Source organism: Lipophrys pholis, assembly GCF_963383615.2.
Source record: "Lipophrys pholis genome assembly, chromosome: 17".
Classification (NCBI taxonomy): Eukaryota; Metazoa; Chordata; class Actinopteri; order Blenniiformes; family Blenniidae; genus Lipophrys; species Lipophrys pholis.
In genome coordinates this window covers 26,593,900-26,607,760 of record NC_137643.1, presented here as the reverse complement: position 1 = coordinate 26,607,760, position 13,861 = coordinate 26,593,900, and the positions used below count along the sequence as shown (strand labels likewise).

The following is a 13,861-nucleotide window of genomic DNA, read 5'->3' as shown; positions in this document are numbered from 1 at the left end:
GTATCTTTCTCCTCGAACATCAGATTATAGAGCATCTTCCTCCTCTAACATCAGATTATAGAGCATCTTCCTTTTTGACTCAGAAATGACTACTGAAGAAGAATTTGAAACCAGTTGCTGTAATCCAGCAGTTGTGATGACGTGTCTTGTTGTTTCCTTCTGATTGGAGCAGAGGTGGTTGCAGGTGTGTGAGTACAGGTGGGCGTGTCCCGTTTCTTCATAAAGTGTGGTGCAGGTATAAAGGTGTACAGACACGCACCTGCCCCAGGTTGGATGCTCCTCGGTGTCACTGACAGTTCACAGCTCCCTCGAGACTGCGCCATGCTCCGTCCTGTCCTGCTTCTCCTGCTGCTGCTCAGCACGCGCACAGCGGCTGTGAACAATGACGCCACCGAGTCCATCAGCCTCCAGCCGCAGCTCCACCTGCACGAGCAGCCTGCGGAGGAGGAGGCCAACCAGGCCCGCAACGGAGGGAGGAGGCTGCCGGAGGCCGCCGTGCGTAACGGTGAGTCCAGACCCCCGCGCGTAACGGTGAGTCCAGACCGCCGCGCGTAACGCGCGTAACGGTGAGTCCAGACCGCCGCGCGTAACGGTGAGTCCAGACCGCCGCGCGTAACGCGCGTAACGGTGAGTCCAGACCGCCGCGCGTAACGGTGAGTCCAGACCGCCGCGCGTAACGCGCGCAGCAGTGAGTCCAGACCACCGCGCGTAACGGTGAGTCCAGACCCCCGCGCGTAACGCGCGTAATGGTGAGTCCAGACCGCCGCGCGTAACGCGCGTAACGGTGAGTCCAGACCCCCGCGCGTAACGGTGAGTCCAGACCCCCGCGCGTAACGCGCGTAACGGTGAGTCCAGACCCCCGCGCGTAACGCGCGTAACGGTGAGTCCAGACCGCCGCGCGTAACGCGCGCAGCAGTGAGTCCAGACCACCGCGCGTAACGGTGAGTCCAGACCGCCGCGCGCCTCCAGCAGACGATGGTGGATAGAAAGGGATGGTATTCCGTTTATTTGATATCAAGCACGCCAAGAAAGACAAATAAATGGACTTATCTTTAACAATATTAATATATTGGAAACAATTGATTTCAAAGTGAAACTTCTTTGAAGCATAATTAATATTGTAGAAAAAACCTTCTGGATGTTTTTGTTTGTATGTTGATTGACTAGAAATAAACAACAATGAAACTAAGTGATCAAATCAGAGTGTCTTCCTGCCAGGCTGGTACTGGTGAATGACTGATGTCCAGAAGTTTAACACCTGGGTTCACTGGCGCTGCCCTGCCAGATTATAAAGGACCCGTTTCAGGATCACCTGTTCCTGGTGATTTCACCTTTCCACCTCAGTGACCATGTGAAATGAGCTGAACCAACCTGAGCCTGTGCCAGTCATCAGAACAGCTGATGGAGAAATGATGATGAGGTGATGAAGCAGCTGAGATCTCTTCCCTTCAGTAATGTGGCTCCGTCCAGCTGACGGATCAGGAGAGTTCAGCTCAATCCAAACTCCCGCACAACATATCCTCTGACACAAAACTGCTGCTTCAGCAGCCTTTTCTCTTCTTTTTTTTTTTATTGATTCCACAAAACATCTTCCCATCAACAATTTACATCTTATGTACACGTTTTCCAGATATACTTTATACAGACGTGGTGAAAACCACATTTTTATTGAGAATGATCCAAAACAATAATATTCCCAACTGATTTTCTCCTCATTTCTTTTTAGTAATAAACAAACGAGCAAACAAAGGAAAAAAACTTGACGAAGTTTCAAAAATATAAAAACCAAGTAAAAAAAAAAAAGTACAATAGAATATATATATATTTACAATATATAACAGAAGCTTTTTTTCCAAATTCCAACAGAAGGTGAAGTGAAAAAGAAAAGAAAAGGAGAAACGATGTTTCAAGTTTGGTGAAGAAGAAGAACGGTTAACATGTGTTTGTTCCTGACGGTGTGGAACAACACACTCACTCTCACTCTCACTCACACTCACTCTCACTCTCACTCACACTCACTCTCACTCTCACTCTCACTCACTCTCACTCTCACTCACACTCACTCTCTCTCTCACTCACTCACTCACTCACTCTCTCACACACACACTCACTCACTCTCTCACACTCACACACACACACACACACACACACACACACACACACACACACACACACACACACACACACACACACACACACACACACACACACACACACTCTCTCTCTCTCTCTCACACACACACACTCACTCACTCACTCACTCACTCACTCTCACTCTCTCTTTGTCACACTCACACTCACACTCTCTCTCTCTCTCTCTCTCTCTCTCTCTCTCTCTCTCTCTCTCTCTCTCTCTCTCTCTCTCTGTCACACACACCCTCACACACACCCTGACAGAAGTGTGTTTGCTGCAGGTCCAGACCAGAGCCAGGTGGGCTGCAGGGAGCTCCGGTCCACCAAGTACATCTCTGACGGACAGTGCACCAGCGTCAAGCCCATCAAGGAGCTGGTGTGTGCGGGGGAGTGTCTGCCAAACCACCTGCTGCCCAACTGGATCGGCGGCAGCGGGCGCTACTGGAGCCACCGCGACGCCCAGCAGTGGCGCTGCATCATCGACCGGAACCGGACCCAGCGCATCCAGCTGCAGTGCCACGACGGCAGCTCCAGGACCTACAAGATCTCCGTGGTGACCTCCTGCAAGTGCAAGCGCTCCAGCAGGGAGCAGAACGACTCCGGCCACCGGGTGGCGCCGGGCGCCGGCGCCAGCCCCAGCCCCAGGAAGAACCAGGACCGGGCTGCGCCGCCGGAGGAACTAACACAGTCCCACAACTAACAAGCATCTCACTGCTGCTGCTCTCCAAACATCTGAGAGGAGCAGCTCCACACACATCCAGACGTCTGAGTCCTGCTTTGAACCGTGACTCGCATTCTGAAACAGCTTTTTATATTTCTTCTGAGCAGCGGTCAGTGGAAGGACGTTCAGAGTCCGAACCCTCAGCAAACGTTCACATTAGATTAACATCGGGTTTCTGTGGTGAAAAGATGAAAGTGATTGAAGACAAACACATCAGAGTGAAGACAGAAAGGACTGATGAAGGACAGCAGCCGGACTGAGGTCTGAACTCAAAGTGGTTTAATGTTTCCACTGTTTAAACCTGAATTCAAAGCGGTTTAATGTTTCCACTGTTTAAACCTGAATTCAAAGCGGTTTAATGTTTCCACTGTTTAAACCTGAACTCAAACCTTCTGCTCACGTCTCTGACTCAATCAGGTTCATGTAAAGAAAAGCTGATGTCACTGGAACCTTCTGATGAGCTGGTGTGAACGCACCGGGAAGCTCCCCTTGTTCCGGATCACATGGAAACGGATGTTTAGCTGCAGTGAACTTTCATTTAACGAAGGTTTGATTCGATGTTGGCTGTGAGAGGAAATGCTTGTAGAAAACAAGAACTTTCAAATGTGAAGTGAGTTATATGGAGATGTACAGCAGCGTGTAGACGACAGGGGGTCTTAGTTTGTGGGGCATAGGCGGCGCCAGGGGGGCCTTGGGGGTGCTGGAGCTCCCCCTGGGATAGCCACAGCACCCCAAAGCACCATTATAGCGCCATCATAGCACCATTATAGCACCCCCATAGCACCATCATAGCACCCCATATCACCATTATAGCACCACTATAGCACCACTATAGCACCACTATAGCACCATCATAGCACCATTATAGCACCCCATATCACCATTATAGCACCACTATAGCACCACTATAGCACCATCATAGCACCATTATAGCACCCCCATATAACCATTACAGCATCCCCACAGCACCATTATAGCACCATTATAGCGCCCCCATAGTACCATTATAGCACCCAAAGCACCATTATAGCACCCCTATAGTACCATTATAGCACCCAAAGCACCATTATAGCACCCCTATAGCACCATAAAGAAATATATATATATATATATATATATATATATATATATATATCTTTTAAGTGGTTCATTTAAATAGTTTTTAATGTGTGAATATTATATTTTGTTGTCTGGTTAATTAATAAATACACCAATAAACATGTATTTATTTCTTTACTAAAAAGCAGTGTGATCTGATTCAGCCAATCGGTGCAGTGGACACATTAACCTTTCAACTTATCACTTCCTGTTACTGAGATTGCATTTTTCCTGGTGGCTGCCGAACTTACTTATAGTAATAAAACACGGCGCGCTTTTTAAATCAAAATGTGACCAAATCATTGATGCCTTGGCTCTCGAGCACAACAACTGAGGTCTGCTTTTATTGTGACATCTGATGGTGAGGAAGGACTCTTTCCTGTTTGGGGGTTGACAGCTGAACTCTGACTACTTCTGATTGTCTCCTAGCTGTTTCTTCATGCCATGAGATCCATTGAAGCCAATGTTTGTCTTCCAGTGGAGGTTTTGCTGACAGGAGTCAGTGGTCTGTCAGTGGTCTGTCAGTGGTCTGTCAGTGTCTGTCAGTGGTCTGTCTGTGTCTGTCAGTGTCTGTCTGTGTCTGTCAGTGGTCTGTCAGTGTCTGTCAGTGGTCTGTCTGTGTCTGTCAGTGGTCTGTCAGTGGTCTGTCAGTGTCTGTCAGTGGTCTGTCTGTGTCTGTCAGTGTCTGTCTGTGTCTGTCAGTGTCTGTCTGTGTCGTATTTTGAGGTTTGGCGCCATGTTGTCAGAGTAGAGATCAAAAAGTAGAGATCCTACATTCCAGCAGCAGCAGAACTAAAAACCAGTGTGGTTTTAAAATAGGATGTCATTTCTTTAGTTTCCATGTGTTATTGTGTTATTTGGGACACAATGCCTCACCACTTCACTACAAACAGGAACTCCCAACAACAGAGGCTTTAGTCGGCGGCGAGGCTCCGCCCCCGCCTGCAGGCGCCGCTTGCAGCTGCGGCAACATGTTAAGACGCTTCATTGTCTGGTGTTTCCGCTGATTCTGCCGGGGAGAAGGCAGGGCGGTGCTGCGGTGGGGAGACTCACCTGTGCTGGAGGACAACAGGATGTTTGACCTGTCCCTCTGAGGGTGTGTCCTGCAGGGAGAGTAAAGATGCTTCGCCAGGTGAAGCTGAGGAACGGTGAGGAACAAGAAGCAGAACACAGAGTCCAGCTTTTCACAAACTTTCACAGGATTCATCAATCAGAGCTGAAATAAAGTCTCACAGCTGAATGGTAAAGGTGTTTCTCTTCTGAGCTTCAGGATGGGATCGTTTAGTGAACAAAGTCTTGATGTCAGAGTGATTTCCTCCAAGCTTCAGGCCAAACATCATCATCATCATCATCATCATCACTCTCACTCTCTCACACACACCCTCACACACACCCTGACAGAAGTGTGTTTGCTGCAGGTCCAGACCAGAGCCAGGTGGGCTGCAGGGAGCTCCGGTCCACCAAGTACATGTCTGACGGACAGTGCACCAGCGTCAAGCCCATCAAGGAGCTGGTGTGTGCGGGGGAGTGTCTGCCAAACCACCTGCTGCCCAACTTACTTCTAGTAATAAAAGACGGCGTGCTTTTTAAAGGCCTGTGGCCTCCTGCCCTGCAGAGGAATCCCGGGCCGCCCTGGCCGGCGCCGTTTAACTGCATTTACAATAAAGTTTTGAAGTGAGTCTCATTTGAACATCTGCAGTTCTGAGCAGTGAAGGTGGTCACCATTAAACCGGGAATCCAGTTAATCCGAAACACCGGTGTCAGTCTGGCAGCTCCACAGTATTCCTGACAATGAGCACGCCATGGTTCAGCTCAAGGGAAAACAAAATGGAGGAGGAAGGACAGTGTAAGGCTGAAGGTAAGGCGTTAGGTGGGGACGTTGGCGGATCGGAGGTTTAATTTCAGTTTTCACAGGATGGACGCTAGGCTAGCCCCGGAAAAATGTTGGCTAGCTGCCCAAGATTCATACATCAAATGAATATGTCACATGACCGGACAGTGAGTGCTGCTATGGGACCGACTGACCGACTGACTGATCAACCGACCAACTGACCGACTGACCGACTGATCAACCGACTGACCGACTGATCAACCGACCGACCGACTGACCGACTGACCGACTGACCGACTGACCGACTGATCAACCGACTGACCGACTGATCAACCGACCGACCGACTGACCGACTGACCGACTGACCGACTGACCGACTGATCAACCGACCGACCGACTGACCGACTTCAGCGTCTGGACGTCTGAGGGAATCTGAATGGACATCAGATTTGTTTTGGGTCAGGACGTCTTCGTCTTTCTCTCGTCCTTCAGTCTCTGGTCTCCATGCTGCTCCTAATCTGTGGCCATTTTTTAGGGTTCCAGCTGAATTCTGAATTTCTCCAGGTTGGTTTCCATTCCTCATATACGCTGAAGAGTCACGTCCTGTGTCCTCTTCAGTTGGTTTATCACATGAGTGTGAGGGTTCAAAGTCCTGCAGTCCCTCAGGGACGATTGGCAGCCGTCCCAATGCAGCTGCCAGCGTCTTCTCCACTTGATGATAGATCAGGAACCCAGCAGCTCCAATCAGCAGCAGACCTGTTATCATGAACCCATTATGGAGAGGTCTTCCACCTCCTCCATGGAAAGGAAGAAAGATAAGGTTATCATGGTAGGAGACTTCAATGTTCATGTTGACCTAGAAAATGATAGTTTCAGTGCAGCTTTAGATCTACACTTGACTCTCTAGGTTTCTCTCAGGTAGTAGACGGGCCTACCCAGAAACATCTCCACACCCTAGACCTTATTCTAACTTATGGTTTGAATATAGAGCATCTGACCATCTCTCCTCACTATGATTTCCTGTCAGATCACTTCTTAATAACCTTTGACTTTGTTCTAAATAGTTCTAACCCTTCGGTTAAAGCCGCGTTAACCAGGTCTCTCTCTGATAACATAGTAACTAAATTCAAGGAAAGAATTCCCTCTGCTATAGAATCAGTAGTGGATCTTCCTGACCCGTATACTGTTGCTAGCTCAGACATTGAATACCTAACAAACAGTCTGACAGATATGCTAAAAACAACGCTAGACGACATAGCTCCTCAAAAAATGAAACTGAAAAAACAGGAAAAGTCATCCCCATGGTTTAACTCATCAACCCGCCAGCTTAAACAACGCTCCCGTAGATTAGAAAGAACCTGGCGTTCAACAAAAACAGAGCTAGATTATATAGCCTGGAAGGATAGCTTCAAAACTTATAAGAAAGCTCTGAGTAGAAGTAGAACTAATTACTACTCATCCTTAATAGAGGAAAACAAAAACAAGCCTCGCTTTCTTTTCAGTACTGTAGCCAAACTGACCAAGAACCAAAATAGTGTTGAGCCCACCATTCCTATCAATATATGTAGTGAGGACTTCATGAAGTTCTTTCAAAATAAAATGACAAGGCTTAGGGATAACATCCATCAAACCCTACCGTCCGTTAGCCCCATAACAGAGGAACTGGTTAAACCTTTTTTTTTTTTTTTTTTTTTTTTCTGCCCTTGTCCTGTTCGGCAGCTTGGGCCAACAATATGATGTGATCTAGAACCTTCGGAGTCAGAACAGTTTTTGGTCTTGAACAGGGAGAGACCTGGAGTCTCCTCCTGTTGCCTTCTCCGTCAGAAGATGGCATGGCTGCCGTACACGACCGGGGGGGAACGCTCAAAGAGAGAGAGAAGAGAAAAGAGAGAAAAAGGTTGAGGGGGGAGGGGGGAGGGGGTAGGGGGATAACATACAATATCCTTGTTGTGCTACATATATTATTTGCAGTTATCACACTGATCCAAATATTTTCCAACTGTTTTTGGATTTAACCAGCCTGAGCAGCTCTATCTAGACAGTAAGATGATTTCCTAGATTTAACCAGCCTGAGCAGCTCTATCTAGACAGTAAGATGATTTCCTAGATTTAACCAGCCTGAGCAGCTCTATCTAGACAGTAAGATGATTTCTTAGATTAACCAGCCTGAGCAGCTCTATCTAGACAGTAAGATGAAGCAGGAACATGAATTAACAAAGAGGTGACAACAAAAGAGGAACATGATTTTTAAAGTTTGAGCAAATGATGATAGAGAACAAGCAACTTCAGAAGCACCTTTCGTGAGGGGTGGAAGTGTGTGTGTGTGTGTGTGTGTGTGTGTGTGTGTGTGTGTGTGTGTGTGTGTGTGTGTGTGTGTGTGTGTGTGTGTGTGTGTGTGTGTGTGTGTGCATGTGTGCGTGTGGTTTGTCCACTGGGTGGGACCGGAACTGCTGTGGGGGGACCCGTGGCGAGACCCCGGGGTCCGAGGCCATCGGGCCCGGACACCGCCACCCCGGCAGACGGAAGCCCCCCAGGCCCGGGGAGACCCCAGCGAACCACCCCAGAGAGCCACGTCCCCGCCCAAAAAGCACCCGACGGAGAATGCAGAGAGGAATCCCCCCCAGGCAAGAGGGGCCCACAAGAGAAGGATAAAGGGCACAGGGCCCCAGGCCCCGACCCAAGCCGCCAAGCCGAGAAAAGGCCGGAGCAGGGCCCCCGGGCCGAGCGGGTCGAGAGCCCCCCCAACCCCGGCGGAGAGTCCCGCCGCACCCCCGGGAACAGGCCCACCCACCGCCCCCCCCCAACCCGGCAAGGCAGAGACGGCCCCAGCCGCCGCGCCCCGGACCAGCCCCGCCCCCAGACCCAGGAAAGCGAAGGCCGGCGCAGGCCCCGGTCGGAGGACAGTCAACTCTACACCCCCAGGAGCCTCATATCCCACCCGCCCCATGATCCTCCCCCCGGTTTTAATTGAAATACCCAACCCCTGACCCACCCCCCACAGACACCCACCCCTGACGCAGACACAGACGCACACACACACACACACACATTCACACACACTCGGGACGGTGGGGGAGTGATGACTCTCGCCCCCCCAGGCCGCCGGCCGGGCCCCCACCCGGCCACCGCGGTATCCCAACCTCCACTAATCCAACAGCAAATGGAGAAGGAGCACCGCGCCCCAGCCCCCCCACGAGCGCCATGCCCGAGGGAGCGCGCCCCCCGCATCCCAGCCGCACTCACCCCGGGCCGGGGCGGGACCCCAGCGGGAGGTGCTGGGGGGAGCCACGTCTCCCGCCCTCCCCCCGCCCTATATGTGTGTTGGATGTATGTAAGGGTGTGTCTTTGTGTTTTGAAGAGGTGGGTGCAATGTGTGTGTCTATGGTGTGGTTTAAAATTGGGGGGTAGCGGGGCCCGGGCGTTCTACCGCTGACAAGCGGCAGAACCCCGAAAGCGGCTTACCCCCTCAAGACCCTGCGTGACTAAGTGTGGTTAAAATTGTGGGTGGTGCAAAGTCGGGGGAGGACCCAGACCGCAATTAAGTAGCCCGGACCCCCCACCTAGGCACCGCCCCACTGTTCCCTATTGTGGAGTAATATAAGGTGAGGTAAGGCAGGGAGGGTTCTGAGGGAGGGGGTCCCCCCGTCGCTAGGACCTTGGCCCAGCTGGACCCCCCGCGCTGCCCCACCCCACCCCCGAGCGGCCGGCCTAGGACCCGGGGAGCCACACCCCCCCCAACAAGGCGCCGTAAGGGGACCCGGGCAGGGAGCCCCCACCCCACCCAACGGCCAGACAGCAGAGTCTGAGACCCGCAGGGCCCAGTGCGAGCCCAGCCGGAGGCCAGTGGTCAGGGCACCCCCCCTCATTCGCCCACACAGCCCCACCCCCCAACACACACACACACACACACACCCCAACACACACACACACACACACACACCCCAACACACACACACACACACACACACACACACACACACACACACACACACACACACACACACACACACACACACACAAGGCCCTGGAGGTCACTCTCAGTCAACCGTCCATCCAGAACCCGGAGCCCCCCCGTCCCCCGCTCCCCCTAATCCAGGAATGAGGCAGACCCGGAGCGCGGCAGCAGGGGCCAACCCGCCCCACCGGGGGAGGGGGCCAGAGGGAGGACCCACCCCCAGCGCCGCAGCGGGCACCCCCGCCGGAAAGGGAGAGGCCCCGCACCCCCAGGGCCCGGACGACCCGCCCCCAACCCCCCCCAGCCGACAGCCAAGCCGGGGCCCGACGCCCAGCCCCCCCACCCCACCCCAGCGGGCCCAACCCCCTCCCAGGGCAGAGCCCCCCCCCCCACACCCCCGCCCAGGACTGGTTAAACCTAACAGTCATCTGGAATGCTTTCAGCAAATACAACTAGTCCAACTAAACCCCCTTATTTCTTCTGCTAAACCAACTACTAGCCTGTTGGACCCAATTCCTACTAGAATTCTGAAAGAGGCACTGCCACTAATCAATAATTCTATACTGGCAATTATTAACCAGTCTCTAACAATAGGCTATGTGCCACAATCCTTTAAACTAGCAGTTATTAAACCTCTCATTAAGAAGCCAAACTTAGACACAAGCCTTCTCTCAAACTACAGGCCCATCTCCAACCTTCCTTTCCTGTCAAAGGTTCTGGAGCAAGTAGTGGCTAAACAACTCCAGGATTATCTGCAGGAGAATAATCTGTTAGAGGACCTTCAGTCCAGCTTCAGAATGAACCACAGTACAGAGACTGCACTGCTAAAAGTTACTAATGACCTTCTAATGGCCTCAGATAGAGCTCTTCTATCTGCTTTACTTCTTCTGGACCTTAGTACTGCATTTGATACTGTCCATCATAATATACTCTTAAGGAGATTAGAAGATGCCGTCGGCATTAAAAACTTAGCCTTAAACTGGTTTAAATCATATTTATCTGACCGCTTTCAATTTGTTCATGTAAATAACAAATCTTCAATACATGAACGGGTCCTGTGTGGAGTACCACAAGGCTCCGTCCTCGGACCCATATTGTTTAATCTCTAGATCAGGCCTCTTCAATTGGCGGCCCGCGGGCCAGATCCGGCCCCCGAGACAATTTCTACCGGTCCCCGGAATGTAGCGTAGATTGTGGCGTGTGCTCGCAAGAGCCAGACTGGCGATAGCTTTTGTGTCTTTTAATCAAACTGCAAAACAGGTCAAATTAGGACTTGTTTTAGCCGGACGTATATTTTGAGGGACAACACTTGACCAATCAGCTTTTTGGATCGGTGCCAACGTGCTGCGCTCTGATCTTCCGACTCATTTCTATGAAGCTGCGCCGGTAACCAGCCAAAACGTCCCTCTCTACTTTAAAAAAAAGAAAAGTCGACTCAGAAAATAGGCAGTTCAACAGCGAATGGACTGAAAAATATGCCTTTATTGCGCTGGAAAAGAATCCGGTGTGTTTAATCTGCAATGAGTGTGTCGCTGTTTGTAAGGAATACAACTTGAAAAGGCATTTCACGACAACGCGTGCGAACTTTGACGCCACTTTCCCGCGGGGCTCTGCTGCTCGGAGGGAAAGGTTATCAAGTCTTACATCTTGTTATGACCAAAGACGTCGCATTTTGTTTCGTGCCTGTTCGGATCAAGAGAGAGCAACTGCGGCATCCTTACGAATCTCATGGATCTTAGCTAAAAAGAAAAAGCCGTTTACTGACTCGGAGACAGTGAAGGAGTGTCTGCTTGCATCCATTGAGGAGGTGGTAACCGATGAGAAATCCCGAAAAACCATCATTGATTCCGTCAAGCAAATTCCAATATCTGACACGTCTAATATGAGGAGAGTGGAGTCCCTGGCATCTGACGTTTTCGAGACGCTTTTGGACAAGCTGAGGAAGGCCAAGGTGATGTCTCTGGCCGCGGACGAGTCGGCGGATAACAGCGATGTTGCGCACTACGTGCGATTTTTTGATGGGGAACGTTTTCACGAGGATCTGCTTGGACTAATCCCCATGGAAGGACACACTACCGGTGACATTCTTTTCTCCAAAATTGTCTCGTTCTTTGAGGAGAACAACTTGGATTTGTCGCGGATCAACCTGTTGGTGACGGATGGTGCGCCCTCCATGGCCGGCAGGCACCGCGGGCTGGCCGCCAGAATGGCCGCCAGAATGGCCGCTGCGGCTCCGCTGCGGCTCCGCTGCGGCTCCGCTGCGGCTCCGCTGCGGCTCCGCTGCGGCTCCGCTGCGGCTCCGCTGCGGCTCCGCTGCGGCTCCGCAGATCAGAGCGCTACATTGGCTCATCCACCAAAGCGTCCTGTGCGCTAAACTCAGTGGTGAGTTAAAAGAGACCATGGATTCTGTCATGGCAATCATCAACTTTATCCGTGGTACATCCAGCTTACAACACCGCCTTTTCCACAAACTGTTGACGGACACGTCTGCTGAATATAAAGATTTGCTTGTTCACAATGACATTAGATGGCTGAGCAAAGGTAATGCATTGAAACGTTTCTGTGAACTAAGGGAGGATATTCTGATGTTTCTGCGAACTTCAACATTACAAAAAGCTGGCAAGTTTCTGTCTCTGATGGAAAATGAGGAGTTTAATGCGGCTGTTTGCTTTCTGAGCGACATTTTCCATCATTTGAACCAACTAAACATGGAGCTGCAGGGCAGAGAGAAGACAGTAGCAGAGCTTGTTGAGAAACTTCATGCATTCCAAAGAAAGCTCTCCCTCTTCTCTGCTGATCTTTGTCCTGGGAGGATGCTTCACTTCCCCACATTGAGGAAATCTGGTCTGAAAATTACCAAGGTGATGTCAGGATTTATAGAGTCATTGAAAAGCAACTTTGCCAGTAGGTTTGATGACTTCAACATCGCCACTGAAGTTATGAGATTTGTGAAGGACCCTTTCTGTGTCAATGTGGAGTCAGACTTTGCATTGAGAGGAAAGGAGCTGGTATCATCATTGGATGAGGCGTCTTTACAACTGGAACTCATTGACATTCAGTCATCAGATGACTTGCAACAGTCATTTCAGAAGGCAGGTTTTGAAAAATTCTGGACCTGTGAAGTCAGCCAAGAGAAATTTCCACACTCAAGGGATCTTGCACTTTTTCTTTTGACAATGTTTGGTTCAACATACACTTGTGAGTCGTCATTCTCACATATGAATGCAATTAAAACTCATGACCGCATGTCCCTTACTGACCAGCATCTGCAAAACTGCCTGCGCATTGCCTTGACAACCTATACACCTGACTTCACTGGTCTTGCGAGGTCAAAAAAATGCCATTTTTCCCATTAGATGGCAAATCTTTTCGTGTTGTATGTAAGTGATCAGTCAAGCAAGCAATGAGTATTGTTTTATGTTTACTGTTTGGCTCAGCTGGACTGACATTTGGGGTGTCTGATGCAATTCCATCAAAGAAAATGTAGTGAAAAGCCCTCAGCAGAGGAACTGCTGAACACTGGCATTGTAGAGAGGCCAACTGAGGGACGGTCACAGTGATTATTCTGTCTTCAAATAGATGATGGTTATATGTTATTTGAATCATTTTGTCTTGATAAAGTATCTTGCACTTTTATTTTGTTATAATTATATTTGGAGGCATACTATGCACTTTTGTTTTGGATTTGTTGGTGCACTAGGAGGTTGTTTGCCTGTTTGATTAATTCCATTCTAAATGACTGATTTGGTGCTTCAGTTTGAAATACCATGCACTGCTGTGTTGCTGCAGTTCTCTTTATTTTGCACTTTGTTACTTTTGTTGTTATTTTTGGTGGAGATACATTTGATGTTGCCTGTTAATCAAATGACTGGAATCATAAATCTTGAGGATAGCGACCTGTAAAGTTGTGTTGGTACAGTTATGTTCAATAAAGTGATGTTTACTGTTGGTTAATTGTTTTTCTCTAATTGCCTGTTAATATGGCCTGGATATTGCTCGCCTGGTCAGATTTTTTAATATTTAAACCAGCAATTTAAGTGTCACAATGGCAGTATGTGTCAGTGTAGCACAAAGTACATTGTTAAATACTTGCAAAATACAATACATTGATTTCTTCAATATG

At 49.8% G+C, this 13,861-nt stretch overlaps 1 protein-coding gene across 1 annotated transcript; it reads left to right on the top strand.

Annotated features, from left to right (window-relative positions):
• Nucleotides 1-321: 321 nt before the first annotated feature.
• Nucleotides 322-2,833, top strand: LOC308123275 (sclerostin domain-containing protein 1-like; the record flags this gene model as incomplete). Its single annotated transcript, XM_080485685.1, has 2 exons — nt 322-505; nt 2,415-2,833. 2 exons carry the CDS (start codon nt 322-324, stop codon nt 2,831-2,833), a joined length of 603 nt encoding a protein of 200 aa, XP_080341811.1.
• Nucleotides 2,834-13,861: the final 11,028 nt, after the last annotated feature.